General features: G+C 38.1%; 1 protein-coding gene across 4 annotated transcripts in view; it reads right to left on the bottom strand.

Annotated features, from left to right (window-relative positions):
• asic2 (acid-sensing (proton-gated) ion channel 2) overlaps positions 1–17,080 on the bottom strand; it is a 317,641-nt gene that overhangs the window by 15,280 nt on the left and 285,281 nt on the right. For 3 of the 4 annotated variants that reach the window (XM_026208293.1, XM_026208299.1, XM_026208276.1), the window contains one exon: positions 11,846–11,973. In XM_026208293.1, the coding sequence (XP_026064078.1) occupies positions 11,846–11,973 (128 nt within the window). The remainder of the gene's footprint in view (positions 1–11,845; positions 11,974–17,080) is intronic. The other variant, XM_026208285.1, reaches the window with a different exon arrangement.

Genomic DNA, 17,080 nt, shown 5'->3' with positions numbered 1-17,080 from the left:
ATGTGAATAATGAGCTGACTTGGAGGGGATAAGGAGGGACATAATCTCTTTCCAACAGCGTCAGGAAACCACTGAGCATCAGGTACAGATTGAAGAACTGATTTCACGTGGCTGCTGATGGGGAAAATAGATATCTGACAGGCAAATGAAATTTGTCAGTGGTGATAAAAATCAAAGCTATTTTGGCATGGAAAGACTTTAAAAGGCCTGTCGTTTTACCTCTGCTCTGGGAAACAAAAATAAACCCAGCATCCAGATCTGACGCTGAGTATCAGAGGGGAAACACTGACAAAAGCCTGCTGCAACAAACAATATCTTTAAACCACACTCAATGTCAGGTTATTTAGTATACAGCCTTATAATAACCTCATTTGCATTTCTCCAGTGTTCCTTCAGAGGTATTGTAGCCTATATAGTTGCTTTGAACTGTATGAAAAAGAAGCTTAAGTCTCTCTGAAAGTGTATAAAATCATAATTTGTGTATTACTAGGTGAGCCTGACATCCTTGTTGATCCAGGGACATCATTCTAATCAACCAGTCAGAATTGAGAGATAACTTTTCAGGAAATGTCAGTTTAAGGCTTACAATCAGGAATATGTGTATCTCCACCCTTGTTAAACAACTATCATTTCCTTCTGATTTCAGGAATAAATTATGGGTTAGGTTAGGTTTTGGGGTAGGGATTGGGTTAAGTCTGTATTTTTGGACAATAATGTTGATCCATGTCTTAGTTGGAAAAATTACGGTGACCATACATGTAACAATGTTTGTACATCGGGAAGAAGGAGACGGGAACCGACAAACATTTAAAAATTTAAAGCCGGTTCTGTAATCAGCAGTAAATCTCCATCACCTGCACGCTTTCACATGGAGCACAATTAACTACACAGAGTTACAACATGCACAAAATATGGTCGTGGCGCTGTGTAGTTAATTCTGCTTCATGTGAAACCGCGCAGATGATGGAGATTTACCGCTAATAACAGAACCGACTTCTGAATTCAGTTCTGTAACATGGATATAACCAATAGCATTACTTTTTAATGAATTCATTTTTATTGATTTTTTTTTTTATTAAGCACACTATTATATGTCAGTTTTAACAATAAATGCTTACTATTAACATTACAAATCAGTACAAGGTTGTATGAGCTATAATTTATTCAATCAGTCAATTGAGTTGTAGAAAATGCTGATGTACCATTTACATAAATTATTCATTAATGATTAAGACAGTGAGAGTGTAAATCAGGGTTCTGCTCTTCAACTGACCTTCCCTTCCTGCATCAGTGTGTGTGTGTGTGTGGAGGCAGCTCATAATTGCTGATCTGTAATCTAACTAACTCTGAGGGTAGATACTTTATGTACCGCCTTCTGTCACTAAGTAGCTCTACTGAACACACAAGCTTAATGATTCCAGTGTGTCCCATATACATTTCTGAAAAAAGTTACACTGCTATTCAAAGTTTTGGAGTCAAGTATTTTATTAGATTTTATTTTTTTATGAAATTAATACTTTTATTCAGCAAGGATCCATAAATTTTTTCAAAAGTGAAAGTAAAAGTTTTTATGTGTCAAAAACAAAAATCAATAAATACATTTGTTTTAATTCTTTAAATAATCTTGAAAAAAGTATCAAAGTCTCATAATAATTATAATAAGAAGAATAAAAATCAGCATAGAAGGATTTCTGAAGGAACATGTCACACTGAAGACTGGAGTGATGGCATAAAGAAAATTGTAATAATATTTGTAACAGAAATGACTCGAACCAGACAAATTAAAGAGTCGATCAGGGCTGGGTTTGAAACATGAGCCGAAGTCATAAAACATTCTGTGCTACAAGTCCCAAGCAAAGAGTGCTTTGAACCTCTGGTCTCCACAGAAATGTTTTTCAAGAGAATGGCAAAGAAACTGTCTTTTGTACATATATATGGACCAGAATGAACTCAAAAAGACTTATAAATGAATCAGTCCATCGCTTCACTCCATATTCATTTATGTGTAACCCACACATTCGACTATCATGTTATAATCACTTATTGTGTATGTCTTTTGATAACTATGGGATAGCTTAAGGATACATAGTCATGTCTAGTATCTATGTAATTGAATCTGCTTGCTTGAAGTTGTCCTGACAATCAATTATTTGTCAAATGTATCATATTCGTGTTATAGGAATCAGAAGTGGGAAAATTCGGACCACATGCTTGGTAAGATAAACATATGATTTATGATACCCCCGAGCCAAGACAATATCTGATTGGTCAAGACAACATTTGAGGTGTGGCCAACAGGCCAGTTTAAATACTCAGGACACCATAAAATCTTGCTTTTAGTCTCTAGCTATGCTTCTGCTACTAGTCATGCCTGCTTTTAGTTTTAGCTTTTAGCTTTGCTTCTTAGCTTTAGCTTTTAGCCATGCTGTATGTCATCATTGTTCTTTGAGCGAGGTTCCAGCGTGCTTCAGTCTGCACGCCTGCTGCTACTTAGCCATGATGAGAAGAAACACAACTTAGTCTCGTCAAACTTTATTTATTTTCTTTTCCGTTTGAGAGTTTCGTGTTCTGAGTTAGGTTTTGTAACTTAGAGTCTCCGACGCCTGACCTCGGGTGCCCGTTCAACTTCAACCAGCACACACAACTCTGCACCTTCAGCCAACGCCCAACAACCACGGGCTTCCCAAGACGTCACTTCAGCCTCTACTGAACTTCCAGCCAATCAGCGACACCGGGATACCCCTTTCAACGGGAGTCCCTTTCACACGAGACGCAAATAACCTCCAGACTGTGACCTTTACTGGTGTATCTAATATAATTTTACCCTCATTGAGGAACTCATTGCGAGGGTTAATTAAGTGATTGATGGCTGTTCATGTCTATGCAATTTAACGTATTGCTGTAAACTTGGGATTCCATATTTCCATTCTCTTAAACTCATCTTTCCCTAACTTTCTATCTTCCTGCAACTTGTGTGAATGTGTGAGTGCGTGCGTTTATGTGTTAAATTAGTTTATATGTCTTAGATTTATCTAATAAAGCCTTATTCATATTGAAAAGAGAAGTATCTTGTGTTTTTTGCTTACAAGTTAATGTCTTAAACTGCCGATCTTGTTACTGTTTCACAAAGTAAAGAAAAAAAATATTTCAAAATTAATAAAAAACAACGTTTATTTACAGTACAAGTTCTCACATGTGTTGTATTGAACAGCTAAAGTTTCCACTTACTCTGTTGATCCTGATTTTGTGACGATACATGAATATGAAGGATGGTGGTCCAGTTAAATACTACACAAACCATTTCACATCCATGACAGTACAAATATTTTTGATTAAAGAGCAACACAGATGAGAAATCAAAAATTACCTGTATTACAGTGTATGATGTAGCTGTCCATCAGTGTAAACAATGTGCAAAGTAATTAAACCAAAAAGTACACAATTTATAAAGTTATTGGCTTCTAAAGTAAGGAGTCGACTCTGAATCGCTGAAACAAGTCGTTATAGATTTCAAATCTTTTGCCCATCTCTATGTATGTCACTAGGAACACTTTGCATAATAATCTCCGCCTACCGTCTTGGGAGAAACGGAACTCTGACCTGCCCCACCCCCGACACAGACGCTCTGGTTGGTGTGATAGCATCATGTCGAGGAGACGGTGTGTTTTTAATTGTAAAGGCAAGTTTGTTTTATTTTCACTGCCAAAGAATGAAGATCAGAAAAAACAATGGCTAAAATTCATTTTTACCACAATACCAGAGCAGTACAACAAATCCCTTTTTTTGTGTTCACAACATTTCACTGATGACTGCTTTTCTAATCTCGGTGAGTACAAGGCGGGATTTTCAAAGCGTTTGGCCATAAAAGAGGGTTCATTACCAACTTTATTTAGACCAACAAGCATCTCCGAATCGAACAACGCGAAGTATGATTATGAAGTTATGTGTCTGTTTTCTCCCGAGCGTCTTATCAGTATGTGTGCTGTCTGCAGCCTTTGTCTGAGCTGATCTTCATTTATAAACACGTCATTAAAATGAAGTGTAACAAGTGCTGTTAACAGATATTCTGTGATAAAGTAATCCATATGAAAACAACGCGATGTCCGTTTTTCACGTCTCCCTTCATTATATCTAATGTGACCACGCCCCCGCGCTGAACGTGCTATTCAGATTCAAACTGAAGCGCGCGGCTTGAATACACCCACACAGAAGAAAAAGTTTTTTATTTTACTGTTTGCTTCGCGATGAGAGGAATAAGACATAATTCACCCCAAAAAGATGCTAACGCATTGTTTACCATGAGCTTGTGTCCGGAACAACCAATCAAACCTGACTATGTTAGTTGACCAATCAGAACACAGTATGCTACCGAAAGGTGGGTGTGGCGAGTGGGGCGGGGCCGAGAGGCGTGGGAACGAGGAGTGAGGCCAGGTGTAGTGATTGGAGATGAGCTGCACCTGCGCCCCACCGCCAGTATCGAGTCCCACGTAGGAGATGGAAGGATATAAAACTGGAGCGACGACCGTGAAGGACGAGAGAGGACCAGGCCTGGACAATATTTTATGTGTTTGCTTTTTATTTATTCGCTGTGAGGGGCTGACGTGCTGTTTTGTTTATTTTGAATATTAAAATTATGTTTTGATTGTGCGCCGGTTCCCGCCTCCTTCTTCCCGATGAATAGGAAGTTTTTATCGTTACAGTGGTGCCGAAGCCCGGGAGAAGGAGGGACGCGCTGCTGAAGATCCCTCGCCGCTGTGGTGAATCCGCGGTGCACTCGAGCAGGCGAAGTATGTGCCGCCATGGACGCTCGAGGCGGTGGGCTGGAGCGAGTTGCCGGGGACGGGCGAGCTCGCTGCCGGCCGCTCCCACGATATGGAGGGGCGGCTGCCGTCCGTGAGGGAGCGAAGGAGTCGGCGCCACTCGCCAGGGGGCCGGAGCCTGCCGCCTCCACGATGGAATCCGGAGGGGCAGGGAACGGGGGACTCCTGCCGCTGCCCAAAATCGGAGGAGCCGTCGCCGTCCACCGGGCGGCGGAGGAGTGTCGTGCCGTCCGCCGAGGGCCGTCCAGTGCCACCGCCGGGCACCGCGGAGGCGATTTTTTTTTCCTCTCTCCCCTCTCTCGTCCCTGTTGCTCCTCCTTCCATCTCCTTTTCTCTCGCCTCGTCTGTCCTACCCCCAGGTGAGCGGTCCCCCCCGGAGGGAAGGGGGGGGGGAGTAGAGCGCAGTCTCGAGGGTACCCCCCGGCCTGCGAGGGGCGATGGGGGTATGTGGCGAGTGGGGCGGGGCCGAGAGGCGTGGGAACGAGGAGTGAGGCCAGGTGTAGTGATTGGAGATGAGCTGCACCTGCGCCCCACCGCCAGTATCGAGTCCCACGTAGGAGATGGAAGGATATAAAACTGGAGCGACGACCGTGAAGGACGAGAGAGGACCAGGCCTGGACAATATTTTATGTGTTTGCTTTTTATTTGTGCGTGTCAGTCGCCGTGAGGGGCTGACGTGCTGTTTTGTTTATTTTGAATATTAAAATTATGTTTTGATTGTGCGCCGGTTCCCGCCTCCTTCTTCCCGATGAATAGGAAGTTTTTATCGTTACAGTGGGGTTTAAGGAAACTGAATCTTTTGAACAGCTTCGCGCAAACCGTTTGGGGATCTCTGAGAATTGAGGTCATTTTAAAATGATATTTTGACAAAATGACAATGTTTTTTAACCTTGGATGGATTTAACACTAGCACTACCGGAATTCTAGAACTACTAGAACTGCCAATAGCGGTCATTTTGACTGTTCATACCAGACAGCAGTGAATGTCATTTTTGTCATGTTATATTTACTTCAAAGCTTCTATGGTCATGTTTTATGAAAAAATGTGGGGTAATTTAAGCATACATAATATAATATGTTCGTGATATTATTGTGTAAGAGCTACTAGACCTCCCACAAAAGTGCATGCCGCAATTTGCTTTCCGCAATTTGCATCCGGCAAGCTGGAGATCAAAGTTTTTCACCGCAGTTAAAATGTTGTTTTTGAAAGTCAAAATGTCAACAAATATAAAATGAAGCAGAATATTTCGTTAGATAAAAACATATTGTGAATTTTGGAAATGATTACATCTGTCTTTATTCAATACATTTTGACTTTTGGAGTTTACAATGCTTTAGCATTATCGGATATGTTTGGACCACACGAATCGGAAACAATTTTATGCAGCCTCTAATGAAATCTAGAATGAATAAATAGTTCTGTTATATTAGGACAGATAATAAACTCTGAATCACTCTCAGAATCAGTGTCAGACGAACTGTCAAGAGACCAAGAGACATCGCTCTCTGCTCCTCCATCAGACTCTGCATCATCAATGTTCTCAAGCAAGGATAAAACCTCAGTGACAGTCATTTTCTTTCTTGTTGCCATTTTTACGGTAAAGCTAAGTTTTACCTTAGCAAAAGCATACAAAACTGCCAGAGAAAGGTTGCTAGGCAACAGCTACACACATCTTTAACGGCGGGAAAAAGCGCTGAGGAGATACAACGCCTGTAATATGTGCGGTCAAATTGACCGCTATGGCCATTCAAGGTAGAAATATACTCAGAACTCTTTTGTGTTTTGTAATTTTAATAAAATAACAATGTTAAAATAAAATTTACATTGATTTAAGAAAAGTCATGGAACTGTAGTTATATGGGTTTTATTTCAACAAAGTTATTACATTGCAAATCTTTAAAACGGTCAAAATGACTGCCTTGGTAGTTCTAGTGTTAAACCTATTGTACAGGGCTTATAAACAGTGATAGGAAGCTTAGAATTTTCATCTTACTGGCTCTTTAAATCATAACAACAAACCATTCCAAAACCAAATACAAAACTCGATTCATACCATACATTAACACAACTTGAACTGATAAAACCTGAAAACAATGTTAATATTCTTCAGCAAATTTATCATAGTGACTTAGAGGCCAAGATATGAACAAAAGTTATGTCATTGAATGCTGGGAAAGACTAGTTTTTTTTTTTTTTTTTTTTTTTTTTTTTAACTAGTCTGAAGACTTAATTTAGGCTTTTTACTGGCAGAGTGTTATGGGGTTAACTCTGACAGAGGGATCACTAGAGACGATCCCAAATGGAGGAACGAGGGAGGAGATAGACAGGAGGGAGTGGAAAAATGTGTCCCACTGCTGGATGTTTTTATAAGCCAAAAGTAAAGTTAATTAACCAGTGCTAAATTTATAGAGCTCCCCGCTGAGTTGAAGCACAAGAGAGGAATGAAATGGCATTTCTGAGGAAAATGTCATTCAGACTCAATCTGTGAACTCAATAAAAAGCCATTGCAATCCACACAAGCTGCATTCTATGCGTGCTTTAGAAATTGGCCACATTCACCTTGTCTGCTCATTTTCTCCTACTCTTTGGGCCTTTTGTACTAGGTTTCTTGCAACACTGCACCAGCGAGTCATTACGGCCCCTGGCTAGGACATCAGGGTTAATGATAATTAGTTGGAGATACACCCTCCTGGTCAGAGGACATTTAAAAACAAGTCAAGTGCATTTTTCGATGTTCAAGATCTAATTCCAAAATTAATGGAATGATTTAAGTTAAGACCATACATCCAAATGACTTTGAGGTAAAAAAGTTATGAAATTGAATGTTCAGACAAATAATGCGTGGATTTTAAGGATGCTTTCTTTTTATGGTCCATTTTTACAGCAGATCTGAAGGGCAAAACAGAAAGAGAGATTTTCATTGAACATGTAAGCACAAGCTGTACTCTCAGTGCATTTTGGGAGTATTTGAGATACAATACTCAAATTATCTTTGAATCAAAGACTGTTATTATGCGAAAATAAACAATATTCTTTCTGAATTCAATCAATGTTCAACCATTCAAAAACAATGTTTTACTTTTGGTAAAAAGCTGAATGTGCAGAGAGATTTATAGCATCCTGCCATGTCTTGAGGGACAACCAGGCCTGCAAAAGAACAATAAATGAATGTGTTGTTGAAAATTGTCTCCCTGACACACATGGTGGACTGGTCATAAAGAGCACTGGGACTTTTCCCAGTGGGTCAGCCAAGTTGTCAAAACCAAGTTTGTAACAAATGGTTTCAGGGAAAAAGTTCTGATTTTGTCAGGCTGGCTCATTTGTTCAACAGCGAGGGTATTTAGTATTTCAGCTGATCTTTCCGGCACATTCACAACCAAACCTTAACCACACTACAGTCTCATTACAACTACTACCAAACATTCTGTGCTGTTACCCAAAAATACTTAAACTATAAACACAAGAATGTGAATGTGGACAACAAACAACTGAAGTTGACTGTAAATACAAATGTTTGTGGTCAGTTAGATTTTTCTTTCTTTTTCCTATTCTTTTCTTTCCTATTCTTTAAATTATTATCTTTCTACTCTCTCTCTCTCTCTCTCTCTCTCTCTCTATATATATATATATATATATATATGCACCCCCCAACACACAGACACAAAATAAATAAATACACTTTAAATTGTAATGGTAATGCTTTACAATATTACTCTTTTACTGTATTTTTTTTAGCAAATAAATGTAGCTTTGGTAAGTATAAGAGACAATGAATCTTGCCAACTTTAAATATTTGAATAGTAATGTATATCAAACAAAAACGGTTTAGAAAATGAGTCTACTCCACTCTACTCAATTTGCACAGGGGGCCTCTCGTAGGCAATAAAGCTAAGCGAACTGTGGTAGAGTATTAATATCTCTAATGTCTCATATTTATTGTACAGTAAAAACATGCTGAAAAAAAATATATATTTTTTTTTATTTATTAATAACAGTACATTAAAACAGTGTTTTTGTATTAAAGGATTTCAGAAATTTTACATCTAAATGTGAAAATAATGCAATGTTTAATTAATTATATGTTTCAGGTCATAAATTCTTGTTTTGTTGAATGAGAGAGGGGACACTGGATATCTCTTTTGCCCATCACTGGGTTACATATGCAGTAAATCAGAGTTGTATGATGGAGCCATACACTTTAAGGAATATTATACAATAAGTAAAAAAAACACACAAAACCCTGGAGTAAAAAAAAAAACCCTGGAGTAATGTTGTCCCGCTTATGAACCCCTGTCGGAAATCTAGCTGCCGCATTTTGACCATCTGTAATCGAGACAAAGCTGTTTGACTAATCCCAGCATAAAGTGAATTACAGTAGTAGCAATAAAAGCATGAATCACTTTCTCAAAGTTTTTAAAAGAGAGATGTTTAGAATTTTAGACAGGAGACGCAATAAAAAAAAAAAAAGATGATTTCAAACTTTCGATGTTCTTTAAATAAAACACCCAGATTTTTCACACATTGCTTAACACATGAAGGCAACCCACCAAGGGTTGGATTGGGAGCAGTCAAAGAATCTAAGAGTCCAAAAAAATTAAGTTTCATTCTAATTTAATAAAACATTATTAAAATGATCAAATTCTTTGGCTTTCTTGTCCCAAACATATCTTCTATAATAGATGTCCATTTGGAATTACTGCAGGCACAGAAGTGCTGACTGTGATCAAGGCCTGTAGGCCAACATGATTATACACCAGGGGTCTGCTAATTGTCACACCTTTTGCACGGTGGGGAATAATAAATTATGAGCTAACTGGTCTCAATTTAAAATTAATGTTAATGTTGAATTGAGACTAGTTAGCTCATAATTTATTACTAAAATGGTATTAAGTGCTACCTATTGCAATATAATATAGTCAGATAATAGCAATGCACTCCCACATATATGGCTATTCTAACTGCGCTTATTTCCGTCATTGGTATAAGTAGCAGTGGGTGGTAATAGACAAGAAATGAACAGCTTTATGCCATCGTGCTGATAACATTTCTTTAGTCATTCTACAATCCTACAGCCCGAGCCACTGTAGGGAAACCACCATTAGAGCAGGAAAAATGTAATGTGTATGCAAGTGCTACTGAAGTGAAGATTCATGAGGGAAAAAATCATTTTGAGATCTCTTGTAATTGAAATCTTATAATGCAAACAGATAAAAGAAAAAAGAAAAAGAAACACTTAAATGTGTTTGAATTATTTTGCTGATTGATAAAGGATCTAAAACATACTACAGGATGATGAAAATAAGACCTGTCAAAACATTTGAGAGAGCTAGAGAGAGAGAGAGATGGGGTTGGGGAAGGAAAGATAACTAACGGTAAGAAAGCAGGAGACCCTGACAGATAAGAGAGCCTAAGAGAGATGTTGATACCCTCACTAACCTGTACACCACAGCAGATAAGTGAACACCACCCTTACTCTCTCAGATAACAGCAGGGAGGGCCAAGGCTGCAGACACTCGGACAGAAACACCACAGATGCATACGTATCATTCAAAACAGCTCTAAACACATTATAGGGAAAGCCATGGCCAGACTGATGCATTTTAAAAAAAAATGAACAAAGAAAAGATCAACAAGGTTGTTTATTACCATTTGTGCCAGTGATTTTAGAATATTATTGGGCTGCTATGATTAGGCATAAAATGCACACCAGCCTTGCCAAACAGTTCATAAACGTAATTACACACCACAACTACAGAGGGCTGAGATTGCTAGCACACTGTCATTAGCATGCATTTCAGTTTAACAGCCACCTTAACATAACAATTAGCATAATCAAACAAAACCAGTAATCATCCGTGAGTGCAATTAACAACACTGAAGCTGCAAATAAACTTGTAGTCCCTTACCTGTGCAAAAAAAAAAAAAAAAAATTACAAGGACAAAGGGAAAAGGAAAAAGTAAGAAAAAAAAGGAAAGAGCTCGGCCATTTTTAATCAGGATTTTTTGCTTCATGTGTTGGATGGCGTACCAGTGTTATGCTCATGTTTTGTCTTTGTCAATTTTCCATCCTCTGGCTTCAAACCTTCTCTGCTTCTTCAGCCCTACAAGTACTGCTTCTCCTGTTGTCTCGACTGGTAAAGCACAACTAGTGTGTTCATAGTTCAGTGTTTAATTTTCTCTATTAACTTCACTAAACTACACTACACTTCTATTTAATGCTTAATGAAACACAACAGATTGCAACATTTCAACATGGCAAAATAATGGAGGACCATACAAAATGCTTTATAAAGAAAACTATTGTGGCATACATATCTTATATTCACAAAAACACAAACTATATGTGTAAAACTTTTGAATTAGCACCAAACTAATTATTAAACATGGAAATCACTCTTTTCTCACAAAACATAATGCCTGGCTTGTTTTCAGCTCACTGTGGTGAGACTCTGACTCAGTGAGACTGATTACAAACAAAGACCAGTCAGATTGGCAGCAATAACACAGCTGGAGATATTATATATTAAAGCCTCACAGCATCAGGACAACAACAGCTAAGTAAAACAAAGTGAAGAGCAAAATACCAAAACAAAAAATAATATATAATAATATAAGCTTAAAAAAATAATCGGTATGCTTAGACACCTGTCTCAAAAACACACAGACATACAAACCATGTGACGGTCTTTTGAGATTTAACACACTGAGGAGGTTGTCAAAATATTAACATTATACATGATACAGAATAGAAACACGGAGCAGAAATAAGGAGTGTGAACACATAGGTATGGATTTACTAACCTGGGTGATCTGGTTTTGGCAGGCTGTTCAGTGAGTCAACAGTCCTTTGCTGATATGTCAGAATGCATTAGTATCTACACTGAGTTTCTGAGTATTGAATGTGATTTGAGCACTGCTTTTACTCAACTTTTGTGATATGGTTCACCTTAAATGCATCTTTATAACAGGTGTAAATAGGGCTTGAGAGACCAAAATGTTTAGGCTGAGGTCAAAGCTCACTCACGCGTTGCTCCTGGGTAGCCACGAAGGTCTGAAAGCCTGGGGCGACTCCGAAGCCCAGCTCATGTACAAAGGGAGGCTCTGCCTGACTATGGATCTGCACCCTCACTCCTGCCTCAAATGCGGTCTCTTCTAAAGCAGAGAAGGGGAGAGAGAGAGAAATAAAAAGATTAGTTTTGCTTCAACAGAGTACAGGAGTTAAGCAGAAGAAGTCTTCAATAAAGACATTTGCATCTTTAATGCGTTAATTCTTAATAAATAAAAGAAAGAAAGAAAGAAAGAATACCATCTAGACCACCCAGATTTATTTCATTTTCACCAGATTCACAACAAGTTCAGCACACGCAGATTTGTTTTTGTCCTTGTTGCTGATGAAAAGAACTTCAAATAAAAAAAAGGTTATTTACCAAAGACTTTCCAAATTAACTGGAATACAGCATTACTGTAAGGTCACTGAGTTTAATCATATTTAATTATTTTAACAATGTGACAAAAAAAAAGAAAAAAAAAAAATCATGTGTTTTCTAACATATAAAGGAACATTCTTATACACTACCATTCAAAGGGGGGATTTAAGATTAGGATTTTTTAAAAAGTCTATTTTATTACAATTCAAATTAACGTTCAAATTTTAAAATGTAATTTATTTATCTGATGCAAAGCTGAATCTTCAGCAGTTATTACTATTAGTCTTAAGTGTCACATGATCCTTCAGAAATCATTCAATCAATCAATCAATCAATCAAAAAAAAAGGATTTTTTTTTTTTTTTTTTTTAAAGGTACTGTTGTTATGATCTTCAGGAGTGATTTGTGAATGTGTGGCTTGAGTTGATTCTAAATTTTATTTCCTTCCATTGCTGTCTCCTACGGTGGCCGAGAGAGCTCAATAAACACAAAAAAGCACCAGCAAATTAGTGAATGTGAACGAGTGGCCTAAGTGTGGGGGTCTGGTGCTGTGGATGTTGATGACTCTGTGACAGAAGTCAGTGAACATGACCCGGTGTGAGATATGATCTACTTTTGAATGTTCTTATCCATGTGTTGGTTATTCTGACTGTTTGTGAAAAAGTACTAGCTTTAGTACGATCAACCTCAATTCAAAACAAAATCAATCTATCTCATAAAGACAAAAACATAAACAAAAGGGCTTCAAGAAATCAGACGTATTTCACAGTCTTCCTCTGTATTTCTTTCTCTCAAATGCATTGCCATGATTCACAGGACACTCACACATTTAATATCAGTAATTTTGTTTGATTAGCTGTGCCTCGCTAGCCTGTGATATTGGTTGCGGGAGATTTGTTCATTTTTCCCCCACCCACCTCAACCGTTCTCAAAGGCCTGGCGAGGAGAGAGACCTCATTCAGTCATCAGGACCCCCGCAGGCTCGCTGGCATCTTAACAGCCATCTATAACAGGAGAGCACAGCCACAAAGACCCCCCACCTTCCACTCACACTCCAGAGGCCAAAGCGCTGATGGAAACACACCATGACAGCAGCTGCAAGCAGCCTCACACTCGCTGGGACCAGTCGATACTTTCAGCTGTGTATGTGTCCCGTATCAAATGCACCAAAGAGTAGCTTGTCAAATATGATTGGTATTAGTTTCCAGAAGACAGTTAAAAGCTCAAAACATTTCAAAGAGTCATGTTTACAGACCAGAGCTACAGACCATGTAAAGTGAACTGCAAAGAAAAAAGAAAGAATAATTTACAACTGTATTTATTAAACTGTCAAAAAAGACAAACAATAAACAAAAATTCTAATAAAAATAAAAAGTCAATAATCACTAGCACTGTGAATAAATGACCGGTTGTTCATGATGTTCCATTCGTGGAAGGAAGGCTATACTAAAATACTCTGACAGGGTTTCCAACATTGCTTCAGTTGTGGCGCTGCTACTGCGTGTACTGTACCATGACATAAGACATTATTTTTAGCTCAGTTGTGTTCTTGTGTCCTTATATGTGATAAAAGAAGGATGCTTCCAGCGCAGAAGGGAACAGTACTATGAAATATCACAAATGAACATCACTGTTGAATGCAAATGCACTAAATGCAAGACAAATACAGCATATTTTGGCTGCTTATAGTTCATTCCTTTATAATTTATGGCTTTGGAAGACTTAGAATAAATAGAATGTTATGATGTTTTTATTTTGTTCTATTTGCCAGCCTTGAACTTTCATACAATTAATTGTCACTGTAATGCAAATGCATGAAGATGAAGATGCATGAATATTCTCCTTTTTTGTTCCATTTTGTTCCGGCATCTTTGTTTCACACTGTTTCACACTGCACGACTGTTTCACACTGCACTGGGATTGATTCCGGCATTGAACCCGGGTCGGGGACCTAGAAACATTACCGGGTTCAGTCCCGGAACGAGCGCTGTGTGAACAAAAGCCAGATCTAATGCCATGTAGTAGTGATGACACATGTTATTGCGGGACTCTTTTACCTGGTGTTTTGAAGGGAAGATCAACGTTTGCGATGAAAAAAAGATGTGCAAACTGTAATGAAGCAGAGATCAGTTTGTCCCTCACTATCTGCGCTGAAGATGAGATCGTTCGACAGCTTAAGTGAAAGTATAACGTGCCTAACGTTTTCGACTCATACATTACACGTCAAGCCCTGATGTTACGTGTCGTTACGAGACCTTTACGGGTTGTGTGTGAACGCACGCACATATTCCGGGTAATCACTGGCAGTGTAAAAGTGCAAAATCTAGTGACCCTGGAAGAATTGCCGGGCCACATTACCCGTGTATTTGCCGGAATTGCAGTGTGAAAGGGGCTGATAGGTGAAATGTTAAAGAATGTGACACACATGTCTCCTGGAAATCCTGTATAATTAAACCAATCTGATGATGACTTCGAAACTCCTGAGGTGTTTAAAATTTTGTGTGCAGTATGCATCAGGCGTTCAGCCAACAGTCCATGGACATGATGTCTGAGACTGAGACTAGAATATATATCATTATCCAGAGTTTTTTTTTTTTTAAATGTATCTTACATTTACAGCAATATTAGGCAGAATTTTGCCACAGGAGATTATTGGGAAGACTATATTTGCGTGTTTTCTACAAAGTTCTAAAACAGTCATTAACAGACTCATTAAGGAACCAAAACTATTAAACAGATCTGAATCAGAACCAGAATCATTCCTTTCTCTTCCCGAACAATTGATGCCATCAGATTCAGGTCTTCCTGGGGAAGAAAACTATTCATTATAGGCAGTACACCGTTTCTCAGTACAGTCATTATTAGAATCTCAGTACTGGGCTCAATGTGTGGGGGATGTAAGAAAGAATGTGTTGTTGTGTTTGTCTAAGCAGGTTAATGATAAGATGTGAATATCTGCTGTCAGGTTGGTGTGAGGTTGGTGAATAATTTCTTATTTGTATGTTGAAAGCATTGTCATGCTAATTCATTGTTTGCTTCAGATAACATTCTGTCACTCCAAATAAAAGCCACAGAGTATAAAGAAGCAGAATGAAGAGAAAAACACAAACAGGATAAAGGACAGGAACTGGAGGCTCACTTTCCGGAGGGCACCTTGATGTCAGTTGAAATGAATTTGACTTCAAATGTTAATCTAGACTTAATCACGATGCTGTATACCATAATTTTAAGGTGAAAATATGAAGTTAATACTCACACTGAAATAGGATCAATGTATATGCTGACCAATGTGTTTGACATTCAGTTTACATTGAATAAATGTCATGGTTTAGAAGTCAAATTGATGTCATATGGACATCACATTAACATCAGTGATTTGTGTGTTTGATTGTTATTGCATAATATGAATGATTTGCCAGCCTCATTAAGTTTAAATATATATATATATATATATATATATATATATATATTTTTTTTTTTTTTTTTTTTTTTTTTCTGAACTGGGGCCTTGGACAGCATCGATTTGCCACATCTCCTTTTGAAATGTGTCCCAGTGTGCAAAATTGTTTGAACTGATGTTGTTTTGTTGAATAAAAACAAAAAACAAAAAAACAGCTCAAATATCCAAATCAAGCTGATGTCAGAAACTTGGGGTCCATGTCAATCCACACATTCATTTCTTTCTCTGCTGTTTAACACCACACTTGTTGATGGCGCCATGTTAGTAGTGACCATCTGCTTCAAAAGCATTGACAAAACCTTGTGTTCAGCTCACATTCTTATTTGGATACATGTCATCTAATGTACAATAAGTTATCTTGGATAACTTGTAACACGTGCTAAAATATAACATGTGCTATGACTATTTCTGGTAGTTTGTTTATATGCACAGCTGTACCATGTGGTAGGAAAACATGCTTTGATTTACCACTGTAGCACACATGCAACACAGTTTGGAATGTGCGTGACACACAACCGCTTGTTTGTGTGTGAGGTTAATCCATGTTATACCACTATTTCACTTGACAGTACATTTTGCAGTTAAAACTCATTTCCCGGCTACACTGTCCATACATCTAGAGCCCTATGATTTCAACGATGTGGACAACACAGAAGGAATCACAGAGTTACGCATAAAACCACAATTAACCAAATTTGAATTGAACAATCAGGAAGTAGCGCTGCATATCTAAACAATTTCAGATTGAGATATGAATTAACGTCAGTAATTATCCATTTGTTTGTTCTGCCATCATCAAACTGACATCAGTGTTTGATGTCAATATGATGTACTTTCAATATCAAGGTGACCACTGGGTCACTGCTGTTGTAGATACGGTGAAATCTGGCAGTCTAGACAGTAAACTGAAAACATACCAGTACATACTTTATGCATTCAATGCAAGCAGTAAACACAAATGTGTAGTTTGTTATGTAAAGTGTGTCAAGTTAATATTATAGCATAAAAACAGGCAATTTAATTGCAGAGCTGTTTAGATGTGTATGTGTTCTAGTGGTTCTCTGTTTACTCTTATGCCTGAGTTGAGTCCTGTGTCCACTATCCCTGAATAGTTGTTCATCTCAGCAGTCCTTGGCTTCTACTGGGTGATGCCATAACCCCAGTGCCTATAAATTACTCCACTGTTCAGTCCCACTTCAGTGTTACTTCCTTCAAAAATCATTCGAACATGCTGATTTGCTGCTCAAGAAACATTTTCTATTATAAAGCATGTTGTGCTGCTATAGATTTTTGTGAAAACCATGATGAATTTTTTATTTACACACTTGTGCCTTCAAACTGTTATATATATATATATATATATATATATATAT

This window comes from Carassius auratus, chromosome 3, assembly GCF_003368295.1.
Source record: "Carassius auratus strain Wakin chromosome 3, ASM336829v1, whole genome shotgun sequence".
NCBI classification, from domain to species: domain Eukaryota; kingdom Metazoa; phylum Chordata; class Actinopteri; order Cypriniformes; family Cyprinidae; genus Carassius; species Carassius auratus.
This window is presented reverse-complemented; position numbering and strand designations above follow the sequence as displayed.